At 39.2% G+C, this 20,082-nt stretch overlaps 1 protein-coding gene across 2 annotated transcripts in view; it reads left to right on the forward strand.

Annotated features, from left to right (window-relative positions):
- LOC126240733 (E3 ubiquitin-protein ligase RNF123-like) overlaps positions 1-20,082 on the forward strand; it is a 190,838-nt gene that overhangs the window by 35,880 nt on the left and 134,876 nt on the right. For both annotated transcript variants that reach the window (XM_049947947.1, XM_049947948.1), the window contains exons 2-5: positions 8,689-8,879; positions 9,645-9,883; positions 10,013-10,108; positions 15,659-15,803. In XM_049947947.1, coding sequence (XP_049803904.1) covers positions 8,785-8,879; positions 9,645-9,883; positions 10,013-10,108; positions 15,659-15,803 — 575 coding nt within the window. In that variant the 5' untranslated portion in view covers positions 8,689-8,784. The remainder of the gene's footprint in view (positions 1-8,688; positions 8,880-9,644; positions 9,884-10,012; positions 10,109-15,658; positions 15,804-20,082) is intronic.

Below are 20,082 nucleotides of genomic sequence, written 5' to 3' on the forward strand. Positions count from 1 at the left end.
TCAGTTGTGTGTGTGTGTGTGTGTGTGTGTGTGTGTGTGTGTGTGTGTGTGTGTGTGTGTGTGTGTGTGTAGTTGGCAAAGGGCATTGGCCAGAAGCTTGAAGTGTGAAAATTTTTTTGTTGTGCCTATCTGCGACTCAGCATCTCCGCTATATGGTGAGTGGCAACTTTCCTTCTCATAATATTGAAATATTTTGTTGGGTGGACATGGGAACACGTAAGTCATGTGCTACAAAGTGCCATGTTCAGAAACACATGTTGAACACTGTGCTCCAAATCACTTGTGCTTGCACCAGTATTGTGCTCTTGCCTTCAGATCAGCCACAGATCACCATTTGTCCTGCCTTACAGAGTGGACAAGCCTTCGAACTCACTGTCTGTCATGAAGGGTGGATGTCCAACACTTTGTTACTTACTTGTGCTTTCACTGTCCTCCAGCCACGTATGACAGAGGCTTATGGCGGTAGTATATGAACAGTGAACCAGCTTAATCATTTCCAAGATGCTTCTGTCCAGGTCTTAGGCCACAACAACAAGACCTTTGTCAGAGTTGTTTATTTTAGTGGATTTCATCAGTAGAAAGATTTTTCATTCATCTATGCTGTATTTATATGTTTTCCTTACCACATCAGGAACTCGGAATGCCATCAAGTAGCATTAAATCTTGCAGTGAGCAGTGATCATAAATTTTTGTCTTGTCCATCTGTATATTAACTGTATATCTACTATAACTTGAATGATGGGTGTTGTTAAAAAACTTCTGCTTACAAGTCTGGAGTAAGTATGAAAGTGCTGGTGGCCAGTGGACCACGGTCAGTCCCTTGTGTGTGGCTATAGGTGACATAATTGTGTCTATTTGTTTTATCCTCTGGATACTAATCATGGGCAGTGATATGCTCCACTTCTGTGGTGACGAGGGGAACTTTCACATGACTGGTCACAGCCAAGTGACATAGCTTGATGAAACTTGGACCGTACATAAAAAGAGCTGCTGCAGTATAGTACATAAGGTAACTGAAAGAAATAAGCAATGAGGTGAACAGATTAGAATTCTATTCAAAGATAATAATTACACTGAAGTCACCTTGAATCACGATGGTCCCCTGGATATTACCGAAGGTGGGACGTGATTCTTAACCCATTGACTGTGGCTGACTACTACTGCATTCCAACCGCGCCGTGCCCTGGGTGTGATTGACTGCCACAGCAGTTCACCACTGTCATGCCCCAGGTGCTGCCAAATACTGTAGAAGTTCTGAGATGTTCACTCGCCTATAGTGTAGCTGCGCTTGAATAAGACGTCTGTTTGTTTGCAGCACCACTGGCGGACTCTCTCCACACCTTATCGCTTGCTCTAACTGCAACACATGGCATTTCAATATGCGGAACATGACTATATTTGACAAAGATGTCAGCACTTTTGGCGGACCCTCACAGCACTTGTACGAGTGATTTGCTTTAGACACAACAGATGACACGACTGTGATTTCTGTCGAACTGCAGTTTCGCACCTTTCTGCAAGAGACTATCCTTGGTTCAGACATCAGTCACCTGTTATTCGCTTGTGTTTGCATAGTGAATTTACATATTGTGATGACATGTAAAAAGCTCCTCGCCTCCGAAGACTCCAGATGTTGATGGAGAGTGACTCTGAAGAATCGCTGTGCTCATCAATAAATAGCGATTCAGGTGAAGAAGCTTCTCTTACAAATAGTTCACAATCTTCAGACATTGTTGATTTTCATTCATCTCCGTCTGTAATTACTAGTGCAAAGCCTACTACATCAAGAGGAAGTTCACAGCTGGTTTTTTTCTGTTCAACACTCATCATCTTCAAATGAAGACGCACAGTGACCCACAAGGATGACAGAAAACAAATGGAGCAATAAAAAACTTTTTATTCTTGTTTTGAGAGAGTAGTAAGTCACTTTTGTGAACGTCTTTATTTGTATGTACATTGTAATTTGTATGTACATTGTAACTTATTAAAACACTCAAAAATGAAGTGTAAATATTGTAAATAAATACCCCAATTCATCCAAAGCTAGTCCAAAGGCCAGAACAAAATAGAAAGCTGAAAAACAGCAAGCGTGTGGAAGCATTGCACGTGGGGAGCGCGCCAGATGCATTCAGCACCCAGCGCACGGCGAGTGGTGCGACAATGCAGCACACAAATTGCAACAGCCAGTGTTGCGCATAGCAGTCAAAGGGTTAATAGTGTGTGTGATCACCACGGTCAATAACACATGTTCTGTAATGTGCTCCCATGCTGGTCACATGGTTGGTAAGGGATTCTTGTGGTAGGCTGTTCTATTCCTCCACTAGCAAGGTGGACAACAGCTGCATCATTGTTGATGTCTGTGTACATGCTGCAACATCTTTCTCTTCAAGAATTCCACATGTACTTGGTAAAATTTTAAGTCAGGAGAACAGGCAGGGCAGTCAATTTCTTCTCATTCCGAGAGATTCTCAATGTTTGCCGTTTGATGTGGTTGGGAATTATATCATCCATAAAAATTGGCAAGTAAGACTCACGCACTGAGAGTTCCTTGCAAATTTTATATATGGGAATTGAGAATCTCAACAATTTTTGCCTGATTTAAATATGGAAACTGGCAAGATATTGGTCCCAGAAATTCCAACACCATATCAAAATATCTACAGTAGTTCGTCATACTAAAATGGACATACAAAGAGAAGCGAGCAGAGTACTTCAGTTTAGGTATTTAGATGTAGAAGACTTATTAAAACACCTTTATTTACTTACTAAAACATCACTAAAACTCACAACTCACGTTTGAATGCAGTAATGTATGTGTATTATGCTTTTGAGAGATGATGAATGCAGTGAATTTCTAATGGCAAAAAGTTATTTTTATGTTATATAATCACAGTTTAACAATTTTCAGATTGTTTTGCTTTACTTGTACTGTGAAACCTTGCTTGTTACAAAATTTCATGATTCTAGTTCAACGGGAAGTACCCTGTAGCTTTTTGATGTGAGTTTTTGAGTATCACAATATATAACATAAATATCCACATATTGTGATTGCATTGACACAGAAGTTTAAAATTTTTACATCAAAATTTTTACAGTAGACCTTAATATGTGACATAAATTTGAACTTGATATGTGTACCCCTTCCTGAGAAAAAGAGCTGTTAATAGTTGGACAGTCAGACAGACTACAACACGGTGAACCTATAAGGGTTTCTTTTTTACAGACTGAAGCATGGAACCCTAAAAATAAAGTCAAGGTTGAATGCACCACTAAAAAGATCCACATGGGGAAGGAGTACACTGTCACAATACCATTGAGCATTGAGTGCACCATCTTCAAAGGTTTGGGGGTCAATATTTCCATGTAACATTAACTGAGATGACAAATGCCAGGGGCACTTCCTAACATCGTGTCAGACCTTTTGCACAGCATAGTGCAGCAACTCAATGTGGCACGAACTCACCAAGTCGTTAGAAGTCCCCTGAAGAAATATTGACCCATGCAGCCTCTATAGCCATGCAAAAGTGTTGCAGGTGCACGATTTTGTGCATGAACTGAACTTTCAATTATATACCATGAATGTTCAATGAGAGTTATGTTGGATGATTTGGGTTGCCAGATCATTCTCTTGAATTGTCCCCAATGTTCTTCAAACCAATCACAAACAATTGTAGCCTGGTGACATGGCGCACTCTCATCTACAAAAATTCCACAAAGATGATGTGACTTACCGAACGAAAGCGCTGGCAGGTCGATAGACACACAAACAAACACAAACACACACACAAAATTCAAGCTTTCGTAACAAACTGTTGCCTCATCAGGAAAGAGGGAAGGAGAGGGAAAGACGAAAGGATGTGGGTTTTAGGGGAGAGGGTAAGGAGTCATTCCAATCCCGGGAGCGGAAAGACTTACCTTAGGGGGAAAAAAGGGACGGGTATACACTCGCGCACACACACACACACACACACATATCCATCCACACATATACAGACACAAGCAGACATCTCACAAGCAGTCTGCTTATGAGATGTCTGCTTGTGTCTGTATATGTGTGGATGGATATGTGTGTGTGTGTGCGCACGAGTCTGCTTGTGAGATGTCTGCTTGTGTCTGTATATGTGTGGATGGATATGTGTGTGTGTGCGCGAGTGTATACCCGTCCCTTTTTTCCCCCTAAGGTAAGTCTTTCCGCTCCCGGGATTGGAATGACTCCTTACCCTCTCCCCTAAAACCCACATCCTTTCGTCTTTCCCTCTCCTTCCCTCTTTCCTGATGAGGCAACAGTTTGTTGCGAAAGCTTGAATTTTGTGTGTGTGTTTGTGTTTGTTTGTGTGTCTATCGACCTGCCAGCGCTTTCGTTCGGTAAGTCACATCATATATATATATATATATATATATATATATATATATATATATATATATATATATATATATATATATATATTAGGAGCATGAAGCACATGATTGGCTGCAAATGATCTCCAAGGAGCCAAACATAACCATTTCTAGTCAATGATTGGTTCAGTTGGACCAGAGGACCCAGTCCATTCCATGTAAACACAGCCTACACCATTATCGAGCTACCATCAGCTTGCAGAATGCATTGTTGACAGCTCAGATCAGTGGGTTCATGGGACCTGAACCACACTTGAACCCCATCATTAGCTCTTACCAACTGAAATTAGGACTCATCTGACCAGACCACAGTTTTCCAGTCATCTGGGTCCAACCTGTATGGTCACTATCCAAGGAGAAATGCTGCAGGTGATGTCATGCTGTTAGCAAAGGCACTTGCATTGGTCGTCTGATGCCATAGCCCTTTAATGCCAAGTTCCCCACACTGTCCTAATGGGTAATACATCATATTTTCCACATTGATTTCTTGCAGTGTTGCTTGTCTGTCACCAGTGACAGCTCTACTCAAACACCCCTGCTCTCGGCTGTTAAGTGAAGGCTGTCAGCCTCTGTATTGTCTGTGGTGAGGGGTAATGCCTGAAATTTGGTATTGTTGTCACACTCTTGACATGGTTACTTGGAATATTGTATTCCCTAACGATTTCTGAAATGAAATACCCAATGCGTGTAGCTCCAAATACCATTCTGCATTCAAAGTTTCTTAATTTGTGTTGTGCAACAATAATCATGTTGGAAACCTTTTCACATGAATTGCCTGAGTACAAATGACAGCTCTGCCAATGCACTGAGCTTTTATACCTCATATATGCAATGCTACTGCCATCTGTATGCATATCACTATCCCATGGCTTTTGTCACCTCATTGTATGTCTCAACACACCATAACACCTGGACTACCAAAATAGTCATGTTTGACTTTGTTCGTGGGTGCATTATACGTTCTCACCTCTCACTGTATGAGGATACATCCAGAATCAGTACTCAGACTGAATCTGCTCTCATCTGGAGGGGAAAAAAAAGTGTGACCCCCTCTCCTTATTGGTCCAGTCCCCATGCTCTTGGCACCATCGCAAACTGTGCCACCGATGTGCAGGTATCCCAGAAAATAATTGACTGATCGTTGGGAATAGAGACCATCCCAGGCAGCTTCCATACCACTGTGGAGCATGAGACTCCATGCCTTGCGGTAGTATTAAATATGGTTGCAGTAGCACCCACTCTTTGATGTGGGTCTCTTTTTGTCTGTTGCAAAATGTGCCAGTATCTGCTGCTGTAAGTTGACCTTCAGGCAGCAGTGCCTGTGGTTTGGAACACTCTCCATGCACAGGAAACAATGTCGTCAGTGATACCAAACTCCTGGGCTGCACTTACCCCACTTCTTTCAGTTTCCCCATGATACTACCCCATGCGAAGCCATACAGATATTGTCTCCAGCTCATGTAGTGAAGAACACCTCCACATGGCACGTAACTGCTCACTAGGCCTGTAAATGCTCACTAATTGACACACACACTTTATTCCTCTCCCTTCAACTACTTTGTGTTACGGGGCCAGCTGCATTTGCTGCAGTGTCATGCCATGTGATTTCTAGCTTTCTGTGCATGACTGGGAGACATCTGGAAAGGTGTTACCACACTTTCTTTCATTTTCACCAGGTAGTTAATATGTTTGGTACTTCATCTGCCTTTGCAGGCAGTGTATTATCTATGTAGTGGAACTTATAGATTTGGTGATGATCATATTAGTGCACTGTTTGAGTGCAATCTCATGAGTTTGTTTGAATGATGCTGCTTTTACATTAACGTAGTGATGTGTTGATTTCACATTCTGAATTTTTATAATTTACTTTAAGTTGTAGTACAATTAAAGCCACTGAATGAAGGGAATAGTCAACACTGTGATATACCTGTGCAGAGAGGCTTACAGATTATGAAAGACAATCGTTCATCAGTGTTAATACTTGTAAATGAACCAATGCTTGTGAATTTCACATACCACATTCTGTGTTATTTAAACATTACTGATTTTTTTTTATGAACTCACAGCTAGAATACGGCATGTACCATATGTGTTCACAGCGGCGGGCCAGTAATTTGCTAAGTGTGTGCAACTCCACACCACATTTTTATCAGGGTTGTAAACCTGCAAGGTAGTCTTCAAATTTCTGAGTGTTGTGTGTGGGTTATGGATTACCTGTCTTAATTTTTCATATTCTCTTTACTGATTTCACAGTTAGTCATCATGTGAGAGTATAACAGAAATGATCTGCAAACCAGTGGGAGACACTACAGGGGAGGCACTGTACACCATGTAGAACCTTAGTCCCAGCATTCCATGAGCCAACACACTAATACAAATCAAGAGCCATATCACATCCTGCAGCTTATCTCTCATCTAATAACGATAAGGGAAAAATTGGAGATGTTCATATCTCTGTAGAAGGGTATCAACAATCTTTTTCTTGTGCGCTGTCTGCAAATGGAACACAAAAGTTGAAAATCACTCTAGTGCACCTACATCCAACACGGGAAAAGGTACAATGGATTGTGGAGTACAATAATAAACGAACAATGTAGCATCAACTTTTTGTATTATGAAGCAACTTCTTTAGAATGTATATAAAGACAGTATTATACGCGGTGGGTAAACTGAATGACATTGCATTGCTTTAAACAGACTGACCTTATATTCAGGAAAATGATGGCTCTAATTCCATCAGACCATCCTGATTTAGGTTTTATGTGGAGTGGAAGGGGTATGGAGCATTGTACAGAGTGTATCAAAAAGAATCATCCGATTTGGCATGTCTATATTTCTGAAACTAATAAACATGTACAATGAATTTTGTTTTTGATGAACAGGAAACAAAGTTTTTTTTTCATATCTTTTCATAGGTGTTCAAACTGCACCCCTTGAGATGCATGGCATATGTCTATGTGGTATCATATTGTTCCCACACTGCAGCGAGCATGTCTTCTTGAGTTACTGCTTCCACAGCTGCTGTTATGCGATGTCTCAGTTCATTCATTGTTGTTGGTAATGGAGGCACATAAACAGAGTCGTTTATAAATCCCCACAAGAAATAATCACATACAGTCAGGTATGTGGCCTTGGAGGCCAGTAATGTAAGGCTGAATCATTTGGTCCATTGCAACCAATCCATCGCTCAGTAATCCTTTGATTTAAAAATTCCAGCACTTCCAGATTCCAGTGTGAAGGTGCCCCATCCTGTTGGTAAATCAGTCTCCAACTGTGGGAGAAGAAAGTTCTCAACCGTATTGAGATATGTGCTTCCTGTAACAGTGTTCTCGGCAAAGAAAAGTGGAGCCTACACCTTTCCCCGTGAAACTGCACAAAACTATTTAATTTTGGAGAGTCCCTCTCATGTTGTACAACTTCATGTGGTTGTTCCGTACCCCATATTCTCACATTATGACAGTTCATCTTTCCATTTAAAAGGAATGTTGCCTCTTCACTAAACACTAAGTGTGGAAGAAAACTGTCATATCTTGCCAAGAACAAAACTACAGAACTCCACACATTGTTGTTTATCACCTTCATGAAGAACTTGCATAGCTGAATTTTGTGTAGTTACATATGTAAATGTCAACGCAACACATGCCAGATGGACATCAGGGCATGTTGAGGTGTCAAGCTGCATGTTGAACGGGTTTCTGCGAACTCCTTGTGAAACCATGGTGGATGCATTATACGTCTGTGTCAGACACTCTGGGGCAGCCCAGCGATTTGCCTGTACACAAACAATACCTAGGACGAAAGCCGTCCTGAACAGTTATTACTAACCTGCACTGTGCAAAATGTAGAACACAAAATGCCTTCTGTTGTCCCAACATCATTTTTATTAGAACTATTCCTACTGAGTGGGAACCATGTAAAACTCGAGAGTATGCTTTTTCCAAGAGTATGTTGTTCTTGCTCATATCTGAAGTAACATAATAGTTATGATTTTTTTAAAATCGGATGATTCTTTTTGATACACCCTGTATTTTGAATAATATATGTTTGTAAAGATTACAGGTATGGGCATTTAAATGCTCTGCATTAACGTGTGGCGTGAAAATGATGGTATTGAGAGATGTAGAAACGTAATTGCCCTCAGATATGTTACTTTGGATCATTGCATCTTTTTTATTATTTCATGGAAAAGTAGAAATTATTTTTGAATATTCTGTATTATGGACTTTTTAGTCTCTCTCATTTGCCACTTTGTGGAATTTGAGTAAAATAAATTTATGTACTGCATTGCAGAGTATGGAGAACTCCTTTATTATTATTTTCAATGCACATAAACTATTTTGGAACTTCGGAAACTTTGAATAATACCACTAGCGTATCACTCAAGCCATGGAAGCAATTGAAATTATAAGTAATATATTTGGAGAAGATGTCGTGCTATTACATCAGCTGCTGTCAGTATATGACATGCCTAATAAATCTCGGTGAGTTGAAATTTGTGATCCTTTACTTTAATACTAAAATATTGAGAACCAGATGTGAAGATACCCAGATTACTAGTAGATTTTCAAATGTTATCTATTGATGACCTCTCATTGTTGATTTGCCCCAATTTGTATCATACTACTTCTTTCTTGTCCCATGGTTCTTCTTGTTTAGTAGTTGAACAGTCCTATTTACATTAAAAAAAAGGAACCAGGAATTTTTGCCTCTGATGGCTTTAGTTAGTATATCTTTCTTTGTGTCTATACCTTTGGTAAAGGTTTCTTTATCGATAATATGCTAATCCACTGAGTGTTTATGTCTATTAAGCAATTTTTTATTTCTTTCAGTATTTAGTCTTGTGACTTCCATTTTGTTGTTTTCTTTTATAAGTAAGATGTCTATCTGTCAATAGCTTAAATTGTAAATCTTTTGTCTCTCTCCATACTCTCTTGTCTCTCCCTACTTTTCCCTCTTCTGCCCTCTTTACACACTCTGCTTCGTCATCTGACCAACCCTTCGTCTCTCTCTCTCTCTCTCTCTCTCTCTCTCTCTCTCTCTCTCTCTCTCTCTCTCTCTCTAGTAAGTATAGGTGTGGGTGCATGTGCACCAGCACCTCTCTCTCATTTTCTTTCATTATGTCACTTTACCCCGCTATCATTCCCCATTCCAGTTTCTCTCTGAATGTGTAATATCGATTGTATACCAAAAATCCTATGTCATTATCATCCAAAGTAATAGTTGCAAAGTTGACAATCTTATTTCAGTACTGCAGTTTACCTGAGAACAATCAGTCAATGGCTGGAAGATGCTCTGAACAATATGAAAATGGATACTGATGAAAACATTCACTTTTGTGACAAACGTGAAGGGAGACTAGGTCCCTCTCATGTTTGTTTTGACGTAGCATCTCACGTTGGACTCTTCGTGCTTGGATCAGACAGACTTAGTGTAAATTCGCAAGGAAATTTTAGTACAATACGTGCAAATGTCTGTCTTTACAAAGGTAACCATCTATTTTATTTCCAGTAAATTATGTTATAATATGTCTGATAATGCCATATTTGGAGACACCTTTATATGTCACTATCATTGCTAGAGCATGACATCCTGACAGCATACTGCTTTGTTTTAGGTAAATGGCAATACGAAGTACAGCTAGGATCCAAAGGTGTTATGCAGATTGGCTGGGCCACAAATAATTGCAGATTTACTCAGGAAACAGGTGTAGGTGAGTAGTGCTTGATTATTTTTTCTCTCTTCTGTAAAGATTTTTGAAACAGATACTTGAGAATCAGCAGCTTCATTTGGTATGTGTTGTCATGAAGAGCCATACGTGTCATTCTTGAGGTTATTGCAGCATTGTTCCTGTATAGAAATATCCCGAAAATATTTAGACAATATTGTAGCCCAAGATCTATTCATGTATTGTAAAATAACAAATGGTGAGTTAAGTTAAAAAACCCAAGATCTAGTGATATATTGTAAAATAAGAAATGGTGGGTTCTACATCTACATTTATACTCTGCAAGCCACCCAACGGTGTGTGGCGGAGGGCACTTTATGTGCCACTGTCATTACCTCCCGTTTCTGTTCCAGTTGTGTATGGTTCGCAGGAAGAACGACTGCCGGAAATCCTCCATGTGCGCTCGAATCACTCTAATTTTACATTCGTGATCTCCTTGGGAGGTATAAGTAGGGGGAAGCAATATATTCGATACATCATCCAGAAACGCACCCTCTCGAAACCTGGACAGCAAGCTACACCGCGATGCAGAGCACCTCTCTTGCAGAGTTTGCCACTTGAGTTTGCTAAACATCTCCGTAACGCTATCACGCTTACCAAATAACCCTGTGACAAAACGTGCCACTCTTCTTTGGTTCTTCTCTATCTCCTCTGTCAACCCGATCTGGTACGGATCCCACACTGATGAGCAATACTCAAGTATAGGTCGAACAAGTGTTTTGTAAGCCACCTCCTATGTTGATGGACTACATTTTCTAAGGACTCTCCCAATGAATCTCAACCTGGTACCCGCCTTACCAACAATTAGTTTTATTTGATCATTCCACTTCAAATTGTTCCGCATGCATACTCCCAGATATTTTACAGAAGTAACTGCTACCAGTGTTTGTTCCGCTATCATATAATCATACAGTAAAGGATCCTTCTTTCTATGTATTCGCAATACATTACATTTGTCTATGTTAAGGGTCAGTTGCCAGTTAAATTTTTGCATGTTCTGTGGATCTTATTCACGACAACTCACAATCACGTATAACGTGTCAGTAGGCTTACAAATAAAGTAAAATTCTGTATGAAAACAAGGCTACATGCTGGATATTTACATAACTGAATTTGTCTTTCTGTTTTAGCTTTCTTTAAAATACAAGAAACTTTGGTAAATGTAATCCAACAAAATACATGCTAAACATTCAGTAATTCATGCATGGTGTAGGTGTTGTGGAGCAGAAACTTTCAACCACCCTTAATACACAAGGGGGTTTATCAAATGTTTTTATGGCTGCATGCTCCATTCCTTTCTGCACAAGAGTGATGTTAAGTTGTGGGTAGGGGAGACTATTTAGATTTCTACTGTTATATTTATGAGTGCTACCACAATAGAGGGGTATCTTTGAGAGGCCAGTAAAATGTGTGGTTCTGGAGAGGGGCACAGCCTTTTCATTAGTTTCAAGGGCAACAGTCTGGATGACTGACTGATCAGGCCTTGTAACATCAACCAGAACGTCCTTGCTGTGATGGTTCTGCGAACAGCTGAAAGCTAGTGGAAACTAGAGCCATAATTTTTACTGAGGGCATGCAGCTCTACTCTATGATTAAATGATGATGGCGTCCTTGTGGGTAAAATATTCAGTAGGTAAAATAGTCCCCCATTCGCGTGTCTGGGCTGGGACTACTCAGAGAATGCCGTTATCAGGAGAAACAAAACGGAATTCCATGGATTGGAGCATGGAATATTAGATCCCTTAATCGGGCTGGCAGGTTAGAAAATTTAAAAAGGGAAAAGGATAGGTTGAAGTTAGATACAGTGCGAATTAGTGAAGTTCATTGGCAGGAGGAACAGGATGTCTGGTCTGGTGAATACAGGATTATTAATATGAAATCAAATAGGGGTAATGCAGGAATAGATTTAATAATGAATAAGAAAATAGGAATGTGGATAAGCTATTCTGAGCAGCATAGTGAATGCATTATCATTGCCCAGATGGACATGAAGTGCATGCCTACCACAGTTTATATGTGAAATGGCTCTGCAGATAATTAGATAAAAGAAATTACAGGGTTAAGACAGATAGCTTGACTTGTGGGATTGAATTGGAGCTATTGTTTTGTAGCATCATTCCCAGAATTGAGTTAGCCTCTGTTTGGAGCCAAGTGAAAGGCTTAAACCTAGTCTTAGACAATTCTGTGTCAATCTTGGATGCAGATATCTTGAGCTCGTCTATGGGGTCGAGAAATGTAAGACTCCCCTGTAATAGGTCAGGCATGCACTACGTCTAGGAATCAGCTATCAGTGTAGGGGTTTTAGGATAGAGAAATCTCTTCATAGGCCGGAAAAGACGTATTCTGGATCTGGACAGAGAAGCATTCATCATAGCAGATTGAAGGAAGAAAATATTAGTAGTATTACGTAACTGCAGGAGCATCTGTGGAAAGGTTCTGGAAGTAGTATCACTTATAAACAGTATCATAGGGACAGAAAGCTGGCTGAAACTATATGTCAATAGTAATGAAATTCTAGACCCTGGCTGGAATATCACAAAGATAGGTTGAATGCTGGTGGTGGAGTTGTGTTTATAGCAATAGAAAGTGTTAACAGAATCATCCATCGGTTCTTGGTAGAACAACATTATAACAAATGAAAAGCACCAGTTTGCTTTTGTTCTACAATATTACTTCCGTTGCGTTAACCGGTTTTCAGCGTACAAGGCCATCTTCAGACGTTTACTCTAAAGGTGGCCTTGTAAATTGAAAACCAGTTAATACAATAAAAGTGATATTGTAGAACAAAAGCAAACTGGTGCTTTTCACCTATTAATAGAAAATGTGAAATATCTAGTGAGACCAGTACAGATTCAGAATTCGAAATAATGTGGATAAAGATAAGTGTTAAAGGTGCCCTTGTAGACCGTCATCTGAGGGGAACCTCGGAGAATATTTCGCATAAATTTCCTAGTCTTGTTATAATTTTAGATGGAGATTTTTAACTTGCTGGCTATAGACTGGGAAACTCAAGTGATTAGGGCAGGTAGTAGGGACAGAGAATTGAGGGAAATAAATTGATCTAAGTGCCTTATCTGAAAATTACCTAGAGCAGTTAATAAGAGAACTGACTCATGAAGATAATGTCTTAGCTCTGCTGGTGACAAACAGACCTGAACTTTTTGAATCAGTTTGTGTAGAAGAGGGAGTCAGTGATTATAGGATGTTTCAGCACCACTGAATTACAGCTGTAAGTAGGAATATGAGGAAAGTTAGGAAGATCTTTCTGTTTAGCAAGAGTGAAAAGAGACAGATTTCAAATCACCTGATAGGTCAAGGTGAAAATTTTACCTTCAGCACTAGCAGTGTTGACCATCAGTATACAAAATTCAAGAGCATCGTATAATACACTTTAACAATATTAGGAAAAGAATGCTACTCACCATAAAGATGACCCATTGAGTTGCAGACAGGCACAAAGAAAAGACATTGTTGCACCTGTTCTCAACTCGACAGGTCATCTTTACGGTGAGTAGCAATTTATCCTTTTCCTAACATTGTTGACATTCCAACTTGGGCTTTCCATTGTATAATACACTTCAGACTGGTACGTGCCAGGCAACATTGTATGAGGAATGGAAAAGGCCCACCTTGCTCTGACTACCATGTTGGAAAGCTGTTGTGAAAGCAAAGAGAGCTCCACTCTAAATTTAAACATAGGCAAAGCCTCACAGACAAGCCAAAATTATTGTAAGAAGCGCTATATATGAATTCAAAAGTCCAAATCTCTGTACCGACTTGACAGAAAATCATATGTTAAAGCAGCAAATCGAAGCCTTATGTCCAAGTACTCTGTGACCATAATGGCTTAGAAGCAGAGGATGGAAGAAAAAGGCTAAAATACTAAACATCTTTTTCCAAAACTATTTCACAGGAGAAGATCGCAATATAGTTTTTCCTTTAAATTGTTGCACAAATGACAAAATGGCATATATTGAAATAAGTGACCAAGGGATAGAAAAGCAACTGAAATCTCTCACTAGAGGAAAGGCCACTGAAACTTATGGGATACCAGTTTGATGCTACACATAGTATACAAAAGAACTCACCCCTCTTCTAGCAGCAGCGCACCATAGTTCTTTTGAGCAAAGATATGTTCCTAATGATTAGGAAAAACATGGTTAATTCCCATTTACAAGAAGGGTTGTTGAACAGATTTAACAAAATTATTGGTCTACATCTCTGATGTCAGTCTGTTGTAGAATTTTGGAACATGTTTTATGGTTGCTTATTATGACATTTCTGGAGACCAAAAATCACCTCTATAGGAAATACTATGGGTTCTGAGAACAACAGTTATGTGAGACCCATCTCACTCCATTCATCCATGAGACCCAGAAAGCAATAGATACAGTTGCCCAGGTAGATGCCATGTTCTTTGACTTCCAGAGAGTGTTCAATACAGTTTTGCATTAGCACCAACTGATCAAAATATGAGCTTACAGAATATGAGACCAACTGTGTGATTGGACTGAAATGCTCCCAGCAAACAAAGCAGAACACAGCATGTCATTGTGAATGGAGAGAGGTCTTTGGACATCAAAATAACTGCAGGCGTGTCCTAAGGGAGTGTAATAGACCATTATTTTTCATAATGTACATAAATGACATAGTAAGTAATGTTGGAAGTTCCAGGAGGCTTTTTGTGGATGATGCCATTGTATGCAGAGAAGTTGCAATGCTAGAAAATTGTAGTGAAATGCAGGAAGACCTGAAGAGGATCGATGTTTGGTGCAGGGAATGGCAATTGACCCTCAATATTAACAAATGTAATGTATTGTAAATACATCCCCTGTATTGTATGATTACATGGTTTCAGAGTGATCACTGCCTGTAGCTACTTCCATAAAATAGCTGGGAGTAATTGTATGGAGTGAATTGCTGTGGAACAACCACATAAAATTAGTTGCAGATAAGACAGATGATAAAGATTCACTGGAAGAATCCCCAGGAAAGGAAATGCAGTCCATCAACAAAGGAAATAGTTTACAAAACATTTATTCGACCAATACTTGCATACTTCTCATTAGTCAGGGATCAGCACCAGATAGGATTGAAGGAGGAAATAGAGAAGATGCAAATAGGAACAGCATGTTTCATTACAAGTTGATTTAGTAATTACAAAAGATCAGACATGATCAACCAACTCCAGCAGCAGACTCTGCAAGAGTGGCATTATGCATCACAGTATGGTCTACTCTTAAAATTCCGAGTTTGTATATGTTCCTCCTACATATATCTTTTGATAAGGCCGTGAACATAAAATTAGAGAGATTTGAGTGCAAAACGAGGCTTACCAGCAATTGTTCTTCTCGTGAACTGTAAGCAGCTGGAACCGGAAAAGGGGGTATTGACAGACGTACACAAAGTACCCTCTGCCATGCAGTGTAGCGTGGCTGCGGAGTATAGCTGTAAATACAGATTTGAAATTTTGGATGAAACTGAAATTAAAGTGTAACTAACAAAGCTTTGTTTTTCTTTTTCTTGTATTTTTAGGTGATACTCTCCACTCATACGCTTATGATGGCAACCGGGTGCGAAAATGGAATGTTTCCACCTACAAATATGGTGAACCGTGGCTGAGTGGTGATATTATTGGCTGCACAATTGATTTAGACAGAGGTGCTGTAGGATTTCACAGGTACAGCTGCATTTACAAAAATAGTTTTACTAGTTACTCTTAATCATAATGAAGAAGAGAATTTGTTTGATGTGATAAAGTTATTTTTTTTTAGTTTCCACAGGAAGTAAAAGCAATATCCCAAAATTCAGTTAATGGATATTCTTAGTTTCCAGAATGAAATTTTCACTCTGCAACTGAGTGTGCACTGATATGAAACATTTTGGCAGATTAAAACCGTGTACTGGACCGAGACTCGAACTGAGACTCGAACGTGGGACCTTTGCCTTTTGCCGGCAAATCTCCACCAACTGAGCTATTTAAGAATAACTCATGACCTATCTTCACAGCTTTACTTCCCCTAGTATCTCATCTTCTACTTTCCAAACTTCACAGAAGCTCTCCTCTGAACCTTGCAAGAGTAGTACTCCTGGAAGGAAGGATACTGTGGAGATTTGGCGTAGCCACGCCTGGGCTGTGAGTCGTGACTCTGAGTTGTGAATCGTGCTTGGGTAGCTCAGTTGGTAGAGTACTTGTCCACAAAAGACAAAGGTCTTGAGTTCAAGTCTCGGTCTGCCACACAGCTTTTATCTGCCAGGAAGGTTCATATTTAAAGTTTTTGTAATGAAATACCAAATAGAAAATTATTTAATTTTTTTCAGCTGGATTTACACAAGTGTAATTAAATTATGAATACTTTGCTGTTTACCAAAATAGGGCCCGGGTTCGATTCTTGGCAGGAGATTGGGTGTTGTGTGTCCATCATCATTTTCATCATCATTGACCCGCAAGTTGCCGAAGTGGCGTCAACTAAAAAAAAAAGGACTTGTAATACAGCGGCCGAACTCCCCTGCATGGGGCCTTCTGGCCAACAATGCCATACAATCATTTCATTTCATTTCGTTTCAATGAAAATATGGCTGGAGATGAAATGTATGTCTGTTGACACAAAGACTGGCTGCCAGGTCTTTCAGAATGTGAACAGATATAAGCAGATTGTACTGACCCCAGACTCAGAGATTCAGAAGCACTCGGATGTGTACTGAGATTGTTGTGTTCGTAGCTCTGCCATGATTGGAAATTGTTCACATTACTTGCCAAACTCTTCTCACTGTGACATGCAAGTGTACCATGGGTAACATTGTTGGAGATAAATGTACTGAAAATTGCAATTTCCTGTGATATTGATGATAATAGAAATCTTCTGATACTTTTTTGTGTAGAAACAATAAATTGTTAAAATTTCAAAATGTGAAGGAAAGTTAGTGGAGTCACTAAAACCAAATAAGATGTAGAACATTTATCAGAACTGTAGTTACAAAACAGTAAAATTACAAAAATGGTTTAAATTTTGTTCATAAATTATGGAACATAACTGAGGGATAGTCATAAAGTTTAGGTTATCACTTTGAAAAAATAAAATTACATAATTAATTTTTGTTTGTTTGTTTGCTAGTATATGTCTGTAGTCTTGGTACACATTATAAAATCTGAACCGTAGGTTGCTAAAGGAACCAGAATAAAATGGCGTAGCCCATTTTATTTTTTGATGGTAGTGTCAGGAATGTCACAGCTGTTTCAGGTCACTCTGGAATGCCAAAGAAGTCATTTGATTTTATCTGCAAATCTGCTACTGCTGCTGATATTCCACTTTATTTCTGGGGTGCACCATTTTATTTTTGCTGCTCTAGCCATGCCTATCGTTCTGTGGCATGGGGAGTTTGATGTGTGTCAGAACTGCAAACAAATAATCTATTAATTGCCTAACCTTAATCTTATGATAGTTAAAACTTTATGACTGCCCCAAATACTTCGAAAAGTTTCATATGTCAGTTGTGCATCAGAACAATTTTGGAGGCCATCGTTGTGTAATGAGGAAATGCTGAAAACAAATGGAATAGAAATAATATAATTGAAAACATGTTTACAGGCAAATTGTTTAGACCTTACAATCTTTGCACCAACTATGTGCACTACATATTTGTATATATGCATACCTTTATGAGAGAGTCTTTTGTTTATGGTTCCTGTTCACTTTTAACCAATCTGACATTGTATTCTGGCTAAACTTAATTTTCTGGCACTCGTAATTTCTCAGACTGCCTCCTTACTTCATGTTTTCAATAACATTATTCCCATTCTATTTGTGTTTGGCATTTTCTGAATGCACAATGTGGAAGTGTAATAGGATTTCAAACTACAAAACAGTTCTAATGCACATTTCATTTATGTCAGTTCCACAATGTACTGGCAGCATTTGCACTGCACAAACATCTCATTGTACATTTTTGTAATGTGTAAGTTTTAGTTGTTGATGTTGAGACAGTGATAGTGGCCAGTGACTTGAAACTGGTTGTACATAATAAAGGAAATATTTACACAGCTGATTGTCATGTCAAAATGAAACTGACTGCATTTTATCAAATAATAAAGAAGTTTTGCAGGTTGTGACAGCCCTAAACTGCTTCTGAACTGCAAGTGATCATAAAAAACAGAGTAAAAATACACACAAAACTGAAAGGAAACACCCTTGCCAACAGAAAGCCAGAAATCTAGGTTATGAAAAGATTTAAAAAGTGGATTGATAGCTAAAGCGGGCAATTATTTTAGGAAGGTACTTGTGCGAGGAGCAAAAGCTGTTGTAGGCCAGAAGAAAGCACATAAATACTATCGGGCATCATTTAAAAAAGAGGGGAAGAGTTTCAATAAAACAATGTTAAAAACATGACAGAATATGATAAGTGTTTTCTAAAGGATGAGACAAGATAGTATGAAAATTTGGCAAGGAAAAAAAAAAAAAAAAGAAAAAAGATAGACACCACATCTCAAGAGTTAATGTAGCACAGTTACAATAACAGAGACGTAATTCTACATGCATTTCAAGATTTCTTTAAATTTTGATGTAGTTCAGGAGATGAATCATAAGCACAAATATTAGGTTGGTGTATAAGTTTGTAATGTTTTTGTTTTGCATGTTGATATGCCTGTTGCTGTGGTTTTTATTTATCTGTTGTCATTTTTTATTGGTTGTTTACTATTGCCATTGAGTTTACATTTTGTCATTTGGACATAGTAAATGGAACTGTGGCAGCTAAAAAAATGGAGTGTCAAGCGGAGAAATTCTAACATTTCCGACATATTCTTCTGTTTGAGTTCAGTAGAGGGGTGACAGCAATGGAGTCAGATAGAAACATTTGCGCCATATGTCCGCCCCGTAGTGCAGCGGTAGCATTACTGCCTACCATGCAAGGGACCCAGGTTCGATTCCTGGCAGGGGACTTTGTGTTGTGTGTCCTTCATCATCGTTTCATCATCATTGACATCCAAGTCACCGAAGTGGCGTCAACTAAAAAGACTTGCAGTACGACAGCCAAACCTCAAAGGGGATATCCCGGCCAATAAATGCCAAAAGATCATTTTGTTTGCACCATGTATGGGGATAATCCCATTGTTCAGAGCAGAGCAAGAAAATGTCATTCTCATTTTAAATGGGATCGTTTTGACATTAGTAGTTCTCCGTGTTTAGGGTGACCTTCGTGGTTTGATGAAGATCATTTAAATGCTTCAATCCATACTGATTCACATCAGTGTACTTGAGAACTGGCAAATACGATGAACTGTGATCATTCCACCACTGTGCAACATTTGCAGGCAGTAGGGAAGGTTCAAATATCGGGTGTATGGGTACTGCATGCTTTAAGCCAAAATTACAAAAATCAGTGGGTGGCCATATGTGCATATCTGCTTGCTTGTCATCAATTGGCTCATGAACAACACTGAACATTCCTATTCTGTATCATTATTGGTGATGAGAAATGGTGTCTTGATGCTAACATAAGGGAAAGAAAGGAATGGTTAATCCCAAACAAAGCAGCAACTTCCCGTACAAAGACATGTGCGCATCCACAAAAGATGGTTTTATGCGTCTGGTGGAACAGTGACAAAGTGGTGTACTACAAATTGCTTCCCCGAGATGTAACCATCACTGCTAACATTTACTGTCAGTAACTGAGATGTCTTGCAGATGCAGTCCAAGAGTATCAACTAGGAAGACTGCATGAAGTGATGCTAGTCTACAATAATGTCCACCCATGTTCTGCTAGACTGACAAAAATCACTATACAGGAGTTTCAATCTCTGTTGGTCCATCTTGACCAGGGGACATCGGCTGGTTAAGTAATTGTCAGCATCGATAAAATTTATCAACAGCCGTGTACTTTAAAACATTATTTTATTTTATTGTGAAGGCAACCCCACCCATGATCTGCTCAAAAATCACTATACAGGAGTTTCAATCTTG

The sequence above is a fragment of the Schistocerca nitens genome, chromosome 1, assembly GCF_023898315.1.
Source record: "Schistocerca nitens isolate TAMUIC-IGC-003100 chromosome 1, iqSchNite1.1, whole genome shotgun sequence".
NCBI classification, from domain to species: Eukaryota; Metazoa; Arthropoda; class Insecta; order Orthoptera; family Acrididae; genus Schistocerca; species Schistocerca nitens.